The sequence below is a fragment of the Bactrocera tryoni genome, chromosome 5 (genome assembly GCF_016617805.1).
Source record: "Bactrocera tryoni isolate S06 chromosome 5, CSIRO_BtryS06_freeze2, whole genome shotgun sequence".
In the NCBI taxonomy this organism is placed as follows: Eukaryota; Metazoa; Arthropoda; class Insecta; order Diptera; family Tephritidae; genus Bactrocera; species Bactrocera tryoni.
Genome location: NC_052503.1, coordinates 78,772,757 through 78,790,796, shown reverse-complemented (window position 1 = coordinate 78,790,796; position 18,040 = coordinate 78,772,757). Strand labels below are relative to the sequence as shown.

At 33.4% G+C, this 18,040-nt stretch overlaps 1 protein-coding gene and 1 long non-coding RNA gene across 4 annotated transcripts in view; one reads left to right on the top strand and one right to left on the bottom strand.

Moving 5' to 3' along the window:
- The window catches only part of LOC120779040 (cyclic AMP response element-binding protein A), an 84,036-nt gene extending 74,703 nt beyond the window's left edge, over positions 1-9,333 (bottom strand). For 2 of the 3 annotated variants that reach the window (XM_040111163.1, XM_040111165.1), the window contains exons 1-2: positions 8,978-9,333; positions 2,848-3,128 (exon numbers count right to left, since the gene is read on the bottom strand). In XM_040111163.1, coding sequence (XP_039967097.1) covers positions 2,848-2,904 — 57 coding nt within the window. In that variant the 5' untranslated portion in view covers positions 2,905-3,128; positions 8,978-9,333. Of the gene's footprint in view, positions 1-2,847; positions 3,147-8,977 lie in introns of those variants that run through there. The other variant, XM_040111164.1, reaches the window with a different exon arrangement.
- The window catches only part of LOC120779050, a 118,484-nt gene that overhangs the window by 81,349 nt on the left and 19,095 nt on the right, over positions 1-18,040 (top strand). Inside the window, exon 3 of the long non-coding RNA XR_005705599.1 lies at positions 12,707-12,854. This is a non-coding gene — a long non-coding RNA (uncharacterized LOC120779050). The remainder of the gene's footprint in view (positions 1-12,706; positions 12,855-18,040) is intronic.

Genomic DNA, 18,040 nt, shown 5'->3' with positions numbered 1-18,040 from the left:
CAAATATGACAGTAGTTTGCAATTTTCTGTTCCAAGAAATATCGTAACATCACTACGAAACTTTCGAAAATTCAATACAACTTCAAAAACACACACTTTCAACCACATTTTCCTGCCTTTGGGCTGCAAAGATGTTAAGGCAATACTTAATTTATCGATAATTCAATATACAACATTTAATTCTCTACCAATTTCTACAACTTCTTGCTTGCTTTCGGGGTGTTTCCCAATACACACGCAAGCCTGCCTATTTATTTCCCTTTTCTTTTTGTTGTGTGCGAACAAACGCATTATTAATGTGTGTAACCGTAACGTTAAATGTGTGTTATTTGATTATAATGTCTGATTTATCGGGGTTGGCATCATTTAATGTTGCTTGTAACTTGTTGAATTGCCGGCGTTATTTTTTTTTTTTGTATATACGTATGAATGTCATATTGGTGGTTTGATGACCTGTTGACTTGAGTGTAATGTTTGCTGGTAGTTGAGGGAGATTCTTTGAAAGAGGGATTGCTTGCGGCATTTCATATGATTGCACATATGAAGACTTTTGGTGGTGGAAATCTTTAAATTGTTGAACTGTGTAAACATTTTTAGGTTTTTGTGAAATAGCAGGCATTGTAATAGCTTCGCTGTACGTATTTGTGGTTTATAAAAGTTTTATGTATTGCTATAGATTTGTAAATTGTTTCTAAATGGTGGGAAAGTGTATTTTTGTGCCAAAAATATGCTAGCTTCCTGATAGTTGGACCATGTATCCTGATAAGCTGGCCAATCATGCTCTCAAAGAATGTTATTCCAAATTTTTGTCTCTAAAATAGAAGCTCTTAGCCTTCAAATTCCCAAACGTTAGATAATTTAAGTTTACTGTCTTAGAAAAAAAAAAAATTTCGGGCTTCGATAAATAATTACACTAAGTTTCATTTGAATTCTGATGAAAAACACTATATTATTTTATATTATTTTTTTAATATTGTTTTATAATTTTTTTAATAATTTTTTTATAATTTTTTTATAATTTTTTTTTATAATTTTTTTTTCATATGTGGCAGCTTTACATTTTTTTAAATATGCAGCAATCAAGCTCCAATCTTTATTAGAACTGAATGCTAAATTCGAATTGGAGTCTCGTAAGCGAACTAGCTTAATATTTTGTTGTTTACTTTTTCCGAATTTAGCTGCATCTCAAATGATAAATTGTTTTAAATCCGTTTTATGAAAGCGAAACTAGCTTAAAACTTCTCATATTCTTATATCAGAACATATGTACATATATACATATTCTTATATGAAAACCTTTATACACATTAAGGTAGGCCAAAAAAACCGAAATTTTTTTAGCTTGGTACTCTGAAAAGCTAGTTGGTGGCCGCCTCTAAGAAAGTCTCTCCAAATATAAGTCTCACAAATGATAAACAGTCTTTAACATTAATTTCTTGTTGCCAAGTCTTAACGATGTGTTGCTGCAATTAATTACACATTGTTGCCACATTTTCAATTTATTTTATTTAAAATAAAAAACAATAATGTGCTCTTAGCAAATACAAAAAATCAGAAAATATATATGTAGCTATGAATAAAAATAATTGGCGAGCACAAAGAAATCATGTGCGCCATGCGACCATTCATTCAGACAATCGAGCATTCGTCATACGCAGCAAGCGCACATCACTACACAGACAAACGCACAATTGCGCACAGTTTGCAGAACAAAACATAAATAAATATAACACTATAATGCAGTGAGTTTCGCTCATTGCAAATCATGCTGTAATCAAGTTAAAAATAGCTGCAAATATTATGAAGAGGATGCCAGCGTGCGCGACTCATTCTAAAAAGCAGCAACAAATGCATGTTTGAATGCAACACGCCATAAATATGAATTGTACACACACACACACACACAATGCAAGCATGCGCGTGCTGCGACGGCAACAAATTCATATAAAACATAATTTGTTGTGCCACTAAACATTCCGCAAAAATAGCAAATAGCAATTAGGCAATCATTTAGCCAATGTCTGTGACGAATATGCATATGTGTGTGTGTTCTTGCAAATTAATGATTGAATGAGTGTCTTTGCAGCAGCCAGCGTTTGTTCCTGTTGATGTAGTCATTTGTGTAAATTTACGGTATTATTTTATGTGCAAAACTTTTTCATATATTTGTTCACACTTCAACAAGAATTCAGCGTAATTTGCCGCATATGCATGTAATTTTTACAACTCAAATGCAATAGCGGAAAAATCTCGTATTTAATGTTTGCATGCAAGCAAATTCATATGCCGTTTATGCTTTTGGCATTGGCGTAGAACTTAAAAATGAAAATGTAAATAAAATATCTACTTTGAAGGCACATAAAAAATGCCTTGATTTATAGTTGGTTTTTGGAGGATGTGCATATTTGTTTTTAAAATTATATAATATTATTTTAACACTGTTTTCTATATAGACCAGGGTAGATAATTTTTGAAAACATAAAAATCATAATACACTGAAACCCAAGGATTTTCGGCAAAACTACAGATCCAGTAGAAAAAAGTTGTATGGCAATGTTGTAGGCAAAGAAGAAATCTATAACTTTTATATACAAACTTTTTTCACATAACTTCGAAATTTATGTGAAAAATTCATATAACCAATTTTTGGACTTTTTTATTTTTAACTTGTACAAATTTTTTAAAATAGTTCTCCTCAATAGCGTCATTTCGCCATAAAATCGAAGCTTGCTTTAAAATCTAAAACACTTTTGTTTGCAATTCGCAGCACTATGTACACACACTTAGTGCTATACAAGACTTATAGCTACCTAGTAACTTGTTCACTAGAAATTTTATCAAACTCACCGGATCTAGATCGGAATCCCATATATCTTTCAAATCGCCGTCATAAAATCCTTCCATTTTTTTTGTTTTTATAGTTGCTTTTGTGTCGTTTGCTTGACTTTTATGTAAGTTGGTGCTTCTAGCGCCGAACTTGACGTTTATTGGCACAGAGTTTAACCGTGGTACGTTATCAGGGGTCGTCAAGCGGGCGTTGGTTCTCTTTGAACCGCCTATTTAGCACTTATTTTGGTATTTTAGTTTACACTTCTGATATAATATTTATTTAAATTTTTATTTGTCTGCTTTAATAGAAAGGGAAGAAAGAGAGCACATTATATTAATTTTATAATTTTTTTTTCAAATTTTTAATGCATTTTTTTACTTTTTGTATATAGTAATGATAATTTTTTAATTTTTTTCTTTTTTCTCTAGTTATTAACGGTACAAATTGGCCATTTATAAGCACTTTTTTGTTTAGGACTTTTCTGCTATTAATTCGCATTTGTTGCGATTGAAATCTTTTTGTTTGTATGCATTTATGTATATACACATTTCGAATTTTATGTTTTAATTTCTGATAACCATGTCCGGTACGTGATTTTGTTTTACTGCTGCAATATATTTTTTATTTGTTATGTTTTTTTTTCATTTTTGTTTTTTTACTTTTATTTTTTTTAACTTGAACTTCGTACGTGTGAGGTCGTAGGGGCCGGTTTTTTGTTACCTCACCGATTGATGCTGTTTTTCTGTGTAGTTGTGCTTATTTTAGTTTTGTTGTGAGTTCAAGAGTTTAACCTACTTTTTGAGCGTGGCTTTTTTCGTTTTTTGTTTTGCTGAGGTTTAAATTGAACAATTCGTCGTTTTAACCGTTTGTTTGCAGCATTTGCTGTTCTAAATTGTATTTGTTTATTGCTTAATGTTTCAACTTAGAGTAGTACAGCTTAAATTCAACTTTTTTCGAGCTTTGAAACCGTTAAAGCGCGTTCGCTGGAAAAGTAATTACATGCATTTGAGTTGTAGATTTCTTTGACTGTTTAATGTTTTTTTCATTCTTCAGAATTGTTTGATTATTATCAGCTGCTTCGCAAGAAGTGCTGTTAATTTTTAACCTGTGGCCAAATTAAAATTTTTTGCATATGTTAATTGCAATAAACTTGTGACGCATATTTTTTTACAATTTTTGAAATTCAGTAAAAACCGAAATGAAAATCTTTGTCCAAAATTTTTTTTAATAATTTCTTTATATTTTTTTCTTTATTTGTTTACTTCATTTTTTCCTATAATTTTGTGCTATAATTTTTCCTATAGTTTTCTGTATAATTTCACTATAATATTTTTCTATATATGTTCGCTTTGGTTTTTTTTTGGCTATAATTTTGACTATAGTCTGTTGCTGTAATTTTTTCGTTCTAAAATTGCACTCTATTATTTTGCAATAATTTTTCTATAATGTTTTCTATAATTGTTTGCAATAATTTTTCTATAATTGTTTGCTGTAATTTTTTTACTATAATTTTTTCTCTAATTTTGCGCTATGATTTCTTTATAATTTTTCCTAAACCTTTTGGATATAACTATAACTATATTTTAAGCTACATTTTTATATATTTTTTTCTAGTTTTTGCTATTTTTCTTCTTCTTTATTGGCGTAGGCACCGCTTACGCGGTTATCGCCGAGTCTTTACTATTATTACGTCTATATTTTTTCATACTTCTTTTCAATAAATTTTTCTTATAACTTATTGTTATAATTTCGTGCCATAATTTTTGATATTAATTTTTATTATGTCTAAGTTATTTGCTACACTTTTTGCTTTAATTATTTTCCTATAATTTTTCTTTAATTTTACCGTAATTTTTTCGATAATTCTTTCCACAATTTAATTTTTCTATATTTTCTTTATAAATCCTTTTATACAATTTTTGCAACCATTCCGCATCAAAATCACTATTCGTTGCACATTTGCGCTTGCCTTTTACACACAGTTTCTTCTGCTACTCTCAATAACCACCACCCAGAAATTCCACAAATTCTTCTTACGCATAACCCGTTTACTCTTTCTGGCTGCGGCATGCAAGCTTGTTGCGTAAACTAATATATTGCTGCTGCTGCGGCCGGCCACTTGCCGCTCACTGCTGCCAATGCTAGCACTTTTCTTGCTTCAACAATAACTGATTTTTCTTGAAAATCTCTTTCTTTTTTTTACTCAACTTGCACTGTTGCATCAACGCAGCAAACAATGCAACCACAGTCCTTGCTTGGTCGTTTCCATGCAACAGCTATGGGTACTTGCTGCCAGTTGCTGCTTGTTGGCCGAGAGCAACCTGTTGCTTCTGCAGCAAACGCTAAAATTGTGTGTTTGCATATGTATGGGCCACTTGTTGCCAGTTGTCACGGTCGTGCAACTTGTTGCTCACACCAAACTACTTGCATATACCCGCATACACACATATATTGCATTTACTGTTGATTGCATTTTGTATGCTTTTTTTTGTACGGTTGCATTTTGTTTTTGGTTTTGTGTCTCATTTTGCTGCACTCGCGTTGTTTGCCAACTTTTCACGCCACTTACCAGCTCGCCGTCGGCCTGCGCCTGCCTGTTGCAACTGCCGCTGCTTTCTTCGCTCACTTTTTACCACACATACATGCATATATTTGTTTTTCTAACTGCATAGCTTTTGCTTGTATAACCACATACACAGATATAGATACAAATATATATATATGTACATATGTATGTATGTATGTATGTATGTTTGTTTGTGTGTCAGAAATTCTTATTAGCATTGCTTGTGGCTATTCCTGCGCCGTTGTTAGCCAGCAATTGGCATATGGATGACTTCTTTTGCACCATAAACGCTGGCCACTTGCCCGACAGCCAGTCAATCAGTCAGCGCGTCAATAGTTGACTTTGCCTTTGACTTTGATGCTCTAGGCAAAGCAGCAGTGTCTCTGCGGTAGACTTGCGGTACGTATGTAGGTACTCTATATTTGTATGTAAGATGCATTTGGCTTTTCGGTTATATTTATTTGGTTAGCAGCGCGCTTAACGGCCACTTGGATTTTATGTTGATTGCGGCAGCGCGTCGTTGTCAGTTCTTCTTTCACATTTGCAAAATTTCCCTATTTCATTTGCCTGTCATATAGCGCACGTATACATGTGTATGTGTGTGTGTCTGTGTATTTTCCTTACTTTTGCACTGCACTTTTTTGTTTTGGCTGTTATTAGTTTTTCTCGGTTGCTTGCTTATTTATTGGTTTTTACAGTTGATTGTTGGTTAGCTTGTTGAGAAATTGGCTTTTAGCTGGCGTAATAACTTTTGCTGCTTCTGTTGGTTTTTGCGCCTCAGTCATGCTTATTCTGTTATTTTTGCTTCTAATTTCTTATTTACTTTTGCCTGCCGTTCGCTGTACGCCACTTGTTGCCCACTGCTTGAGTATTGTTTGCTGATAATGCTGGATAAATTCATATATCCATATGTATTTGATATTCATGGGCGTGCGCCGTGTATTGGGTAGGGGGCGTTTGGCAAATAATCTATCAGCTGCTTGTGCAATTTATTGCCAGTATGATTGTTGTTTTCTGCTTTTTTTTGTTTTTGCAATATCATGGCATTGAGGAATCTGTGTTGCTGTTGCTTACCGTATAATCAATTACTCGTCCGTTATTGTTGTTGCTTTTTGTTTCTTTTTTTCTAGAGTAGCGCGCTCAAAGTGCAATAAATATGTGTGTGTTTCTATTTGTTGCTTAGTATTAGTCTTATTTTTGCTTTTCTTTGCTTTTATTATTTGTTGATTTATAGCTTGGCATGTTTTGAATTGTAAAATGCGAAGTTTTTCAAAGAAAAATTGCATGCTTACAATGCAGGCGTAAATATTGTTTTTCAATAGAAAGCATGGTTTGAATATTTTAATTAAAATTGTAAGTTTTTTGACACGAATTATGAAATAATTTTTTTTTACACACAAAATATATCGAATTTATTTCGGTTAACTTTTGGTTGGTTTCAAGCACAAAAAAAAACTTTAAATTTATTTTGATTAAAAGGAAGTTAAAAAATTAAAATTATTTATTAAATTTTTTAATTATTGTTGTTAAATTGACTTTATTTTTATGAACGTTGAAATTAAAAAAGATTTACTTAATCCAATTAAAAAAATTTTTATGAAACTGCATTCAAATTTGAAAAATTAAATTTTTTAACAATTTATTTGAATTAAAACGATTTTTATGGAATTGTACTGAAATTAAAAAGCATAATTTCCTTTTATTAATTTGAGTAATCTTAAGTTTTATGAAATTGTGGTATAATTCTACAAAAAATATTTAATAATTTTATTTTTAATTAAAACGATTTTTATGAATTTTTGTTGAAATTTAAAAATAACATGATTTCTTTTAATTAATTTGATTAAATATTAGTTTTTGGAAAATGTGATTTAATTCTAAAAATTAAATTTATTTAAAAATTTTATTTTAAATTAAATTGAATTTTGTGAAATTATAAGAATTTTTAAAAGACTAAATCAATTTTAGTTACATCGATTATTATTAGTTTTTAAAAAATTAAATTAATATTAAAAATTAATATGAAGTTAGAAAACATAATTATTTTTAATTAAATTTATTAAACAGATTTGTATGAAATATTATTTAAACTTCAAAAAGAAAATTTATTTAATTATTTTATTTTAAATTAAATTTAATGAAATTGCGTTAACAGTTTTAACAGTTAAACATTAAATTAATTTTAATGAAAACGTTTTTTAGAAAATTCTCTTGAAGAAAATTTTATTGCATTTAGAAAACTCTGTTAGTTTTTTTAAATTAAAAAATTGATTTTTTTATGAAATTGCATTGAAATTTAAAAACTATATATTTGTTAAATAATTGTTGTTTTTTAAATGAATTGATTTTTATTAAAAATTATATTGAAGTGAAAAAAATTTATTTCAAAATTAAATTTTATGTACTTATTTTAATTTAAAATTGTATAGTTTAATTAAATTAATTGATTTTTATGAAGTTGCAATGAACTTTTATTTTATGATTCATTTATTTTTATAAAATTGGCTAAATTAACTCATTTAATAATTCACTTTTACATATTTATTTCAATTATATATTTAAAAGTTAATTTAAATTTAACTGTTTAACTAATTAAATTAAAATCGGATCGGAAGAGCACAATTTTTAATAATAATTTAATTCTTAATTTTAATTTAATTAAAAAATTATTTTAATTTAATTAAAAAAAATAATTTTTATTTCATTAAATTTTTAATTAATTTTTAGATTAAATTACATAATATTTTATAAATTAAATTTAATTAACTTTTTTTTATGAAAACAAAATTAAGAAAAAATATTTACACGAAAATTTTATTTCATTTTCAGCTATCTTACAAAAGAAAACAATTATCTCTTTTTGCTTATCTTGTATATATGTTTTGCGGATAAATTTGCATAAAATAATTGGATTTTCTATTACAAATTACATGTTTTACGATTTCACGCCAAATATAGCTTTTGAATATATTTAATATTTTATTTAAGCACTCATTTGACCATGTATGCATTACTTTTCCGGCTACAATATGCTTCGAAATGCAAATTTTCTGCCGTGGTTTTATTTAATAATTTTCTTCACATTTTTATTTTTGTTTTTGATTTCTTTATTCTTTATAATTTTTTTGTTTTTTAAGTTTTTTATTAGAATAAAGTTTTACAATCCGCTTGTGTTTGTTGCCTTACTCAATTGCCTTCATATATTATTTTGAACGCTAATTTGTTATATTTTACGAAGATTCTCTTCTTTCGCTCAATTCCGTTTTGTGTTTTACTTTCTACTACAGTTTTGCTTGTTTTTTTTTCACCACTACTAAATCACACTTAGTTTCCATATAATTTCACTTATTATTTAATTAAAAATTTCACTGCAATTAGCGTATAGGGTTTCGCCTTAATTAGTAGCTTTTTTGCTGTTGTTGCACAAACCGTAAAGGGCAAAATGCCAGCCTGCAAACACACACACTCGCATTCGTGCTAAATGTGTCACGCTTGTAATTTTTATCAGCACAAAAAATCTTAGTAATAATTTATAACAAAAAAAAACAACAAAACCAAAAACAATAAAAATATGATTATACTTTTATAATACAGCGCTCTACTGCTGACCGCTATCCACAATTACATATAATTTATATTATATATGTACATATATCTTCGGTTGTTGATAGCCGGCGAAACTAAATGTCGTCAAACTGCAGCTTGAAGCGGCGATAATAATTAACTGTGCACAATTGTCACGTACTGCGTATTGATTTAAGAACTTTTCTGCGTTAAAATTAAACGTTTAATTAATTTGCTTTTACTTTTAGACTTTAGTTAAATTTGATTAAAACTTGTAACGCTTTCATGTGTGTTAATTTTGTTGTTTTGCTCTCTCAATTGAAATTTTCAATATACAAAATTCTTTTTTCCGGTGACTGTCCGTCGCACGACTGCAACCAAAAACGGCACTAGACTAAATGTCAGTCAGTGAAATTCTTTTCAATGTGAACCAGCCCCAGCGGCAAGCGGCAAAAGCAACAGAGCAAGAAAATACGCACACACACATACACATATAGTTAAGCGAAGCGTGCGCTCACCGCTGTCAGTGACTCCATCGCAAAGCCAACGCGCGCCTACCTTTGAGTGCTCGTGTGCCACCACCACCACATACATACATATGTCATGTCCGAACAAATGGATATACACACACTTACAAATGCGCGCACACACCCATACAAACAAGCGCGCATGCAAGTCACATAGCGGCCTGACGGCGCTCAGTGAACCCATTGCGGCTGCTGAGCGCGTGTGTAGTGGTGAGTTGGCGCTGGCGGTCGTTGGCGGTGTTGGCTGGCTCGCAGCGCTTTGTGGCCACAGCTGTTGTGAGCAACAAGTGAGCGGCGGCGCGCTCTCAATGCAATCGAAAAAATCGCCACAATAAAAGCAAGGAAAAGTGGAAAGTGTGGAGTAAGAGCATTGCTGCGTTGGTGGTGGTGCTCATGTACATATGTATATTTATGTATGGGCAGTGCGACCATTGTAGTGGAGAGAGCGCGCTCTTAACTTTGACTTTTGCATTTTATACGTGAAAAACTCCGACTGGAATGGGTTTGGCAATGCTTACGGGAAAGGCCGTTTCAAGGCGTTTGATGGCGCGTTGTAGCGCGCTGTGTGCGTGCGGTTGTGTGCTACACTCAGCGTCCGCAGTTGGACGTAATTGTACTATTTAATTGGTAATTTGTGTAGTGAGTGCGGAAATCGCTCTCTTTCTTAACAGAAACCGCTACCCTTTTATTGTGAAAGATATTTTTTGACTTAGTTAAAATATATACATATGTATGTATATGTATATAAAACTTTGGGCGTGAGTTGTGTGGAGTTCCACGCTTGTTTGAAGTTGTAAAAGCTGGTATTAATGATTATTAATATTTATATGTACCTTGAATAATACACGTTCTTTTCTCCATCATTTCTTGGGATCACTGATATGGCATATAGTTTACAGGCAAACTGATGAATCAAAGCAAGTTTTGGTAAGGAAATTTTTTTTTCGACACGATATCTTGACAAATAATTTTTCAAAGCAACGCTGCAACCTTCGCAAAAACAATTATACATACTTGTAGTATATAGCTGCCATGCAAGCTGACCGCTCAAAATCGAGTTCAAAATCCTTGTATAATCTTTTTTGCTATAAGAAATGAACCTCTGAAGATTTTTTCTTGTCTTTTTAATTTTTTTCTTTTAACTTTGAAGATATTCTCTCTTGTCGCTGCTATTTTTAATTTCCTTCTTGAGTCATAGAAAGTCATCATTGCATTGAAACTATATGTACGTTTTCTAAAGTAGCAGACGCTCTGAGTCAGCTTAATGATGAACTACAAATAGTACAGCTCATACCTTCCCAATGGGTTCACGATCGTTTTAAGTTACACACAGTGGCTGCAGTTAGTAAACTCTCTCCAAGTCCTTACTCACTCCAACATCTGATATCACAAATATCTAAAACATTCTTACTATTAACTACTGCACACGCATGTTTACATCTATTATCAGCGCCTAAACGCCTCCTTTTTCAATTCTTTTTGTAACTACCAACAACTGTAATCCCTTCGTATTTCTCATTGCATTTAAAGAAAATTAATGTGATTTCTTTGTAGCCGCTGTAATTGTTATTATTGCTTGCTCGTCAATCGCTTATCACTTGCACTTATCAGCGTCGCTCGCCACTCATTTGCATTTCATTAACATCGATAGGGCTAGCATTATCAGCACATAAGGGAAAACACTTACGTGCATACCAAATACAACAAACACTTGCTGACGGCATGCAGTTGGACCGACAGACCGCTGTATGCGAGTATCACATGCAAGCATCTCATGCCTTTGATAAAATGAAAAGTTAAGTTTGCGTTGTAAATTTAAGAGCAATGGGTTTGAATTTGTCGTTTGGCTCTTAGCTTTTAAGAGCGCAATTTGTTATGCATTTTTTTGCTTGTTTGACTTTTTATATGTATTTGTATTTAACCTGTTGTTAACAGTTTTTGCCGGTCTCATACCGGCAATTGTGGCATATACACACCACTACATGCATATAAGTATGTAGGCATGTACTTCAATGTGATATTTCTGTGTGCTTTTCACACTGGCTTCAGAAGAAGGGTGGCCAACGCTCAATGAATATTGATATATTTCATTAAAAAAAATATACATATGTTAAAAAATAATAGTAGACACAAAAAACCACAGAAAGCTGTTATGGCTACCATGAACTACAAGTAGTTTAGGATGGCATTTTAGTACCCTTCTTTGAAATAAAAGATAGATTAGAGCGGGAAGTTTATACGGCCAGCTGGATAGAGGCTTCTCATGTGTTTGCCAAAACTTACAAAAATAGCCTTAAGGGGGTATACTGAGCTAGACGCTAAGTTTTAGGCATTTTTCAAACTCTAGTTTTTATGCGATTTTTAATTGCATTTAAGAAATATAAAAATATCAGGTTGACCTTCTTCTTTACTGGCGGATGAACCTTTGCCAAAGAAAAAAATTCACCAAATGTGGTCGACTTGAAAAAAAAACTGTTTATTCCCTTTTTTTATTTTTTGAAAAATTTTAAAAATACTTAAAATTAAAATTTTTTGAAATCTGAAGCAGGCACGTTAGAGAGATGTATAACAAACATCTTTATCAAATTGCAAAGGAATCGATTAAGTAGGACCACCTCAAAAATGTTCTTTCGAGCTTGCGTTAACATTTATCGACCATAACTTCGGAAATAATTTAAATTTTGAAAACGATTTCAGCGAGTTATATTTGAATAGCTAAACTATCTGGCAACCCCTTGTTATTGCTTACACCGATTTACAAGCAGTTATTCAACTTAACTAGTGTAGCTAGTGTAACAGAGCCTACTTGACGTTGGCTTTTATCCATTTTAGGACAAGTTAACACTCCCAGCAGCAATTGTTTTAGCCACTGAAGTAGCACAAAAGCGGTAGTATAACCATTGCGCTGTGGGAGCGGGCGTGATTTCGAGACATTTTTCACAATGCGCTTTGCTAGCCAAACGGCCTTCAGTGAGCTCATGAGCTCTCAGCAATTCGTATGCGCGCTCATTATTGCCTCTTAGTAGCAGGCTTCATGCAAGAGCTTGTTGATGAAAATGCATTGCGCTCTGTTAACAACATTTGTTAATTATATATATATATACATATGTGTGTGTGTGTGTGTGTTTAATTTTAATTGGTATGTGTATGAAAAAGTAGTTTCTGCCAAAAATTTGCAACGCTTGTAATTTGATTTTTTACTTTTCTCTTTTTTTGCAGCTAGACACATAAATGCTGAGGAATCAAGAAAATATGCGTGTATTTGTTGGTGTGTCTGTAATCGAGTATCCGCATTCACAATACCACATTCTTGCCACTTAAGCGCGATCAGCTAGCTGGCAGCAGTACCCTCCGTTGTTATATGCAGGTATGTATGTGAAAATGCATGTATTTGTGTTATGCATGCAGTTTTAGTTGTTGCATTAAGTAATTTTTTTTTTGCACGCTCGTCACTCATAACTTTTGTAAATATTAGGGTTGTCCCGTGAATGTTCATTTTGTTCAATTTTGGTCGAAAGATTCTCTTCGAAAACTGCGTTAATGTTTAGTAAAGTTAGGTTAGACTTAAAGGTCGATCTTAACAGGTATATCACTTGGGCAGATTAGAACGCCGGTCCGCTGTGTTAACTAAAAATCCTATAAAATAGATCATGAAAGCCTTACAAATTGACAAAGTGCTTTGAGACTATCACACAAATTTGTAGAGACGGCTAATATTAGGCGCTTAACCTAAGACTGACGAGATGTTTCTTCCTCAGCTTTACAAAAGCCGGACAATGGAGCAGAAAGTGCCAGGTTTTTTCCCCCTCACCCTACCCCATACAAATTTGACAACTTGCATCCGTCAAGATTTTAGCTTTATCGCATGAATGTCAACTATCTAATGTCCAGTAAGAACACTTACTATTGCGACGAGATGAACTTTGCTTATGACAAGTAGTTCAGAAAATCTCTCTGGGCAAAAACGATCATGCAATCGAACAGAAGTGAGTCGTTGACCAGCGGCTGCTGAGCGCACGCGAGGTCTATATGTTCAGTGCTAGAACAAAAGCCGTCAATGGAAATCCAACTCAGAAATCTGGAAGGAAAGTATATAAATAAATGATCAGCGTAACAAACTGAGTCGGTTTAGCTACATTGGTCTGGCAGTATATGCGCGAACTAGTCATTGGGTTTTTGAGATATCGAACTGAAATTTTGCAAACGTACTTCTCTCCTTAAGCAGCTGCTCATTTGACAATACCGCTGTTATTGGACCACTATAGCATATAGCTGTCATACAAACTGACCGATCCAATTTAAGTTTGTGTGTGGAAAACTCCTTTATTTGATAAGATATCTTGACAAAATTTGGCACACAGTATGTATTATCTAAAACAGCGCTATAATCTCTGTAGAAATTGTTCAGATTGGTTAACTTCAACATATAGCTGTCATAAAAACTGACTGCTCAAAATCAAGATAAAGATTTACATATATACCCTTTTTTCTATAAGAAATGCAGCTTTGTAGCGTATAATAGCTTCGGTGTAGTGCAAAAAAGTTCAGGTCTCCTTTTTGAAGTTTTTATGTAGTATTTCATTTGCTCTCCAAAGCGTTACAATGCTCTAAACCAGTAATCTCACAATTTTATTTATTACTTAACCCAAGAAATCGAAGTGGTAATATACATACATAATAAGCATTTTCCATATTTAAAAACATTCCTTTATCCATTTTGTATGTATGTAGGGAAGGTTCAGAAATCTCCACACCAATATCAATGATTTGCCTTGTATTAACTACCAACAAACAACTCGCAATGACTGGTTAAACCCTATTCCAAAACAGTTTGTGGAAAGATCCAGTACAGTTTAAGCCTCTAATCAATTAGTTTTCGAGCGCCTCGTTTTTATTACACAAATTAAATGAAAAGTAATTAAATTTGCTTTAATTATTGCTATATGCGCACAACTTTTTTCTAGCATTCTTTCGGCAACAAATTTTCTATGCTAATATTCGACTCGCGTAGCATACATAAAATACCGCAATTTTCGTATGCGTATTTGTGCCGCCGGTTAACCTGTTTTTGTCACACCAACAAGACAATTGAACAGCCAAGTTCACCACTGCCATATGTCTGTATGTATGTATGTACATATGTATGAGCACTCGTGGTTATACATACTCGTACTCGCACATATTTAGTATTTCACGCGAGTTCTACTTCGGTCGCGCCGTCAATTCGTGCGACAATTTTTTATACATTTTTTATTCTAATTTTTCTAGCTGTTAGCGCAATTCTTAAAACGTCTGCAGCCCTCGCAACACCTCATTCGGTGGCAGCGGCTGCCGCTGACGCTCGTCTTTTAAGCCATAAACTGGCTTTGCTCATTTTGGCCAACTTTTTCGAGCTACTTACTGTCAAAGTAGACACACACACATACGCACATACATGCGCAAAGCTAGCAACAGTGGAGTAGCGGCATTTTTTGTTCGCTTCTCTTTCGGCCGGCATATTAGTTAGCTGTCGTCACTGTCGTGGTTTTCAGGTGTTCGGCATGTTGGTGGAGTGCCCGCTGGAACACGACGTTTTCTAGCGTCCAACTATACGACTTACTATTTTCATTGGCATTACTATATTCAGTAAACCGTTTCCGAGTAGCCACTGTCTAACGTTTGAAGTTAGAATGTAGCACTTTGTGTGTTTCCGTGTGATTTTGGCAACTCATTTTCATTAATGCTGCTTACTGCTTGCGCTACTCTCCAATTTTAAGCATTTATGGCTAGAAAGCAGCTGTTAATTTTGTGTTTCTATTACATTTTATTAGTCAATTTTGTTTTGCATTTTTTTTTCGGGGAAGCGGAACTGGCTGTGCAGTCGCTCTCATTCGGCAAATTTTCACTATACGCGAAATGTTCGTGCTTTTTGGTATTACCCAAAGCGCTGCCGCTTCTCATTACCGGATTCGTTTAGTGCTTTTTAATTTAATTCACATTTTTTGTTGCGCTTGTTTGCGCTTTTCAGTTATTTGAAATTAAATTGTATTCAATTTGTGGTATTAAGTGCATGTGAAGTGGTTGTTCCAAAATTAAAATGCCAAAAATTTCAAATGTATCTCACACACATTTTCAACATTTTACTATAAAAGTTACCATTAAGTATGTCTGGGTAACTGAAAGTATTTGAATTTCATTTAGATCCGGTTTTGAATTGCATTTATGCAGAATATAAGCTTGCATGAATCAGTTGCTAAGCAATATTGCCAATAAAATTTGTATTTTATTAATGTATGTATGTGCATATATGTGTGTATGGAAAAATATTGATAAAATATGCAGAGAAAGTGAGAATTTTAAAGAAAAATTACGTCAGACTATAGGTATCCGCTTTTTCCCACTTCTTTCGCTGTTCTGCGCTTAGAATTTAGTTATTTTAAATATAACTCGGTGAAATATTTCTACTGGCAAACATCTACAGTTCTCTGCTTTGAACCCTATTGTTTACTTTAACTAAATAACAGACCTTGGTATCGCTGACAATGAGATCATAGCTAGTCAATCAGTGCTATATACTTCCATATTAAACTTGTTTGGGTGCCTTTCCACAGTGGAAATGTCGGAAACAGTAAATCTGATGATCTTGCGGGAAAATGCACCCATTCCTGTACTTCCATAGGTTGGAAACGAGCAGGGGCTCTTTTGTCTTTGTGTTTTCGTGCTGGATCTATGGACTTCGCGCGAGATCAGCAAGCGATGGTCAGCAAACTTCATTTGTATAGTTGAGAAAGCCATCTGGAACGGGAAAGGTCATTTGAAGTAGCCTCAAAGCTCACATCGATACACTGATAGACGTTCATACTGGGGCACTGTTCCATTGGCACACACGCTGTGAGGCAAAATTTTTTGGAAGACGCAACTATACAAAGTTGCAATGAGGAAGGTGAGTTGGAAACATCTAGACACTTTCTCCGCCAATGTCCAGCATGCACTGGACTATGTTAAGGTTGAAGAATCCCGCGTTCCATGCTTTTTACGAAACCGGCGATTTGGTTGGAATTTATGTTTATAAGCCGCCTCAATTCATTTTTGGCAGAGTCTAGGTGGGATTATTTGTGTCCTCACGAGTAATTAGCTTATTTCCCTAACTTAACCTAACCTAAAAAGCAGCTCTACAAAATATATAGTAAAAGTGTAATGGACCGTTAAATATTCCCGTTCTGTTAACAAGTTGTAAGCAGGACAACGTCGCTAAGTCGAAAAAACTGTTTTGAGTCTCTCTCTCTGTCTCTCTCACGTTCTGATTTTATGCCATTATAATTTATTTTCGATGCGATCTAATGTTAAATAAGTGCCTAGAGGCACAATAAAACCCCGATTGAGTTAAAATATAGGCACAAACGTAAATATATACAAACATACATAGAGTGAGAATACGAATAAATATCACATGTAATTTTCGGGAATGAAAATTAAAAAAAAATCTAAACGCAAATTAACACGCGCAATCGAGTAGGCCAACTTCAAACGGAAACCGGTCTATCTGGAATAAATTTCATTGCGAAATTGAAAAATTGGACGAAAGTAGTGAAAAAACATTAAGGAACACAGAAAAACAAGAACAAATAAAAAATGTTGCTGCGCACGCTGTGTACTTGAGAAAGTCAGAAGTTCGTAAAATCGGTGTGGTCGACAAAAAAGGGGGAGGATATAAATTACAACAAACACCAGCAGCATTTAAAAGTTTCTGTAGGCTTTTTTGTATAATTTTTTGCTTTTGTGCCTTATTTGCGATCATTGGCCAACAGCGAAAATCTGGGAATTTGTATGTGGATTTCTAAATAGAGTTTTATAAATTCCATATCAGATCTTAGCCGAATTCATGATATCAGCTAAAGGATTGCTTTTATTAAAGTGTTATGGATTTTTTTGGCATTCATTTCGCTTTGTCTAGGCGCTTCATAGCATGTATAAATGTATGTATGTACCTTCGCTAAGTTTAAACAGTCTATATTTGAGCCTCAATACATATATAAATACTTTGATTCCAATACAGCTTTCATCTGTCCACTATATAATCTAGCTTTCAGTGCAGTGACTCGACAAAACCTCAAGTACCAGCGTCTGTGAAAGACTTCTACTTGTACAAACACACACACACACATGTGTATATGTGTTTACTTGAATGCAGAGTTTCGGCATAAACGCATTACTACAATATCTTCAACGGTGATCGTGAAATGACCAGCGTCCATTCAAGAGTCGTAATTCATAGAATTCCTCACACAAATGTTGGTATGTGCACATGTATCTGCAGGCACAAGTACCGCTGGTCATAAGAATAGAAGTGATTAAGAAGAAAACATTATTGCGGAGTGGTGTGCGCGGTAAGCAGTGATTGCTATGTGATGCCATCAGAAACTTGTTTCAACTGGGACTTTCTTCTTTTGCGAAAAAAATGCAGAGTCCAATACAAACACATGCACAAACATACTAGTACATGAGCGCACCATTTTTCACACGACCGTGGTGTTGGTGTTACGTGCCAGTCCGCCAAGCAACAAAATACGTGCT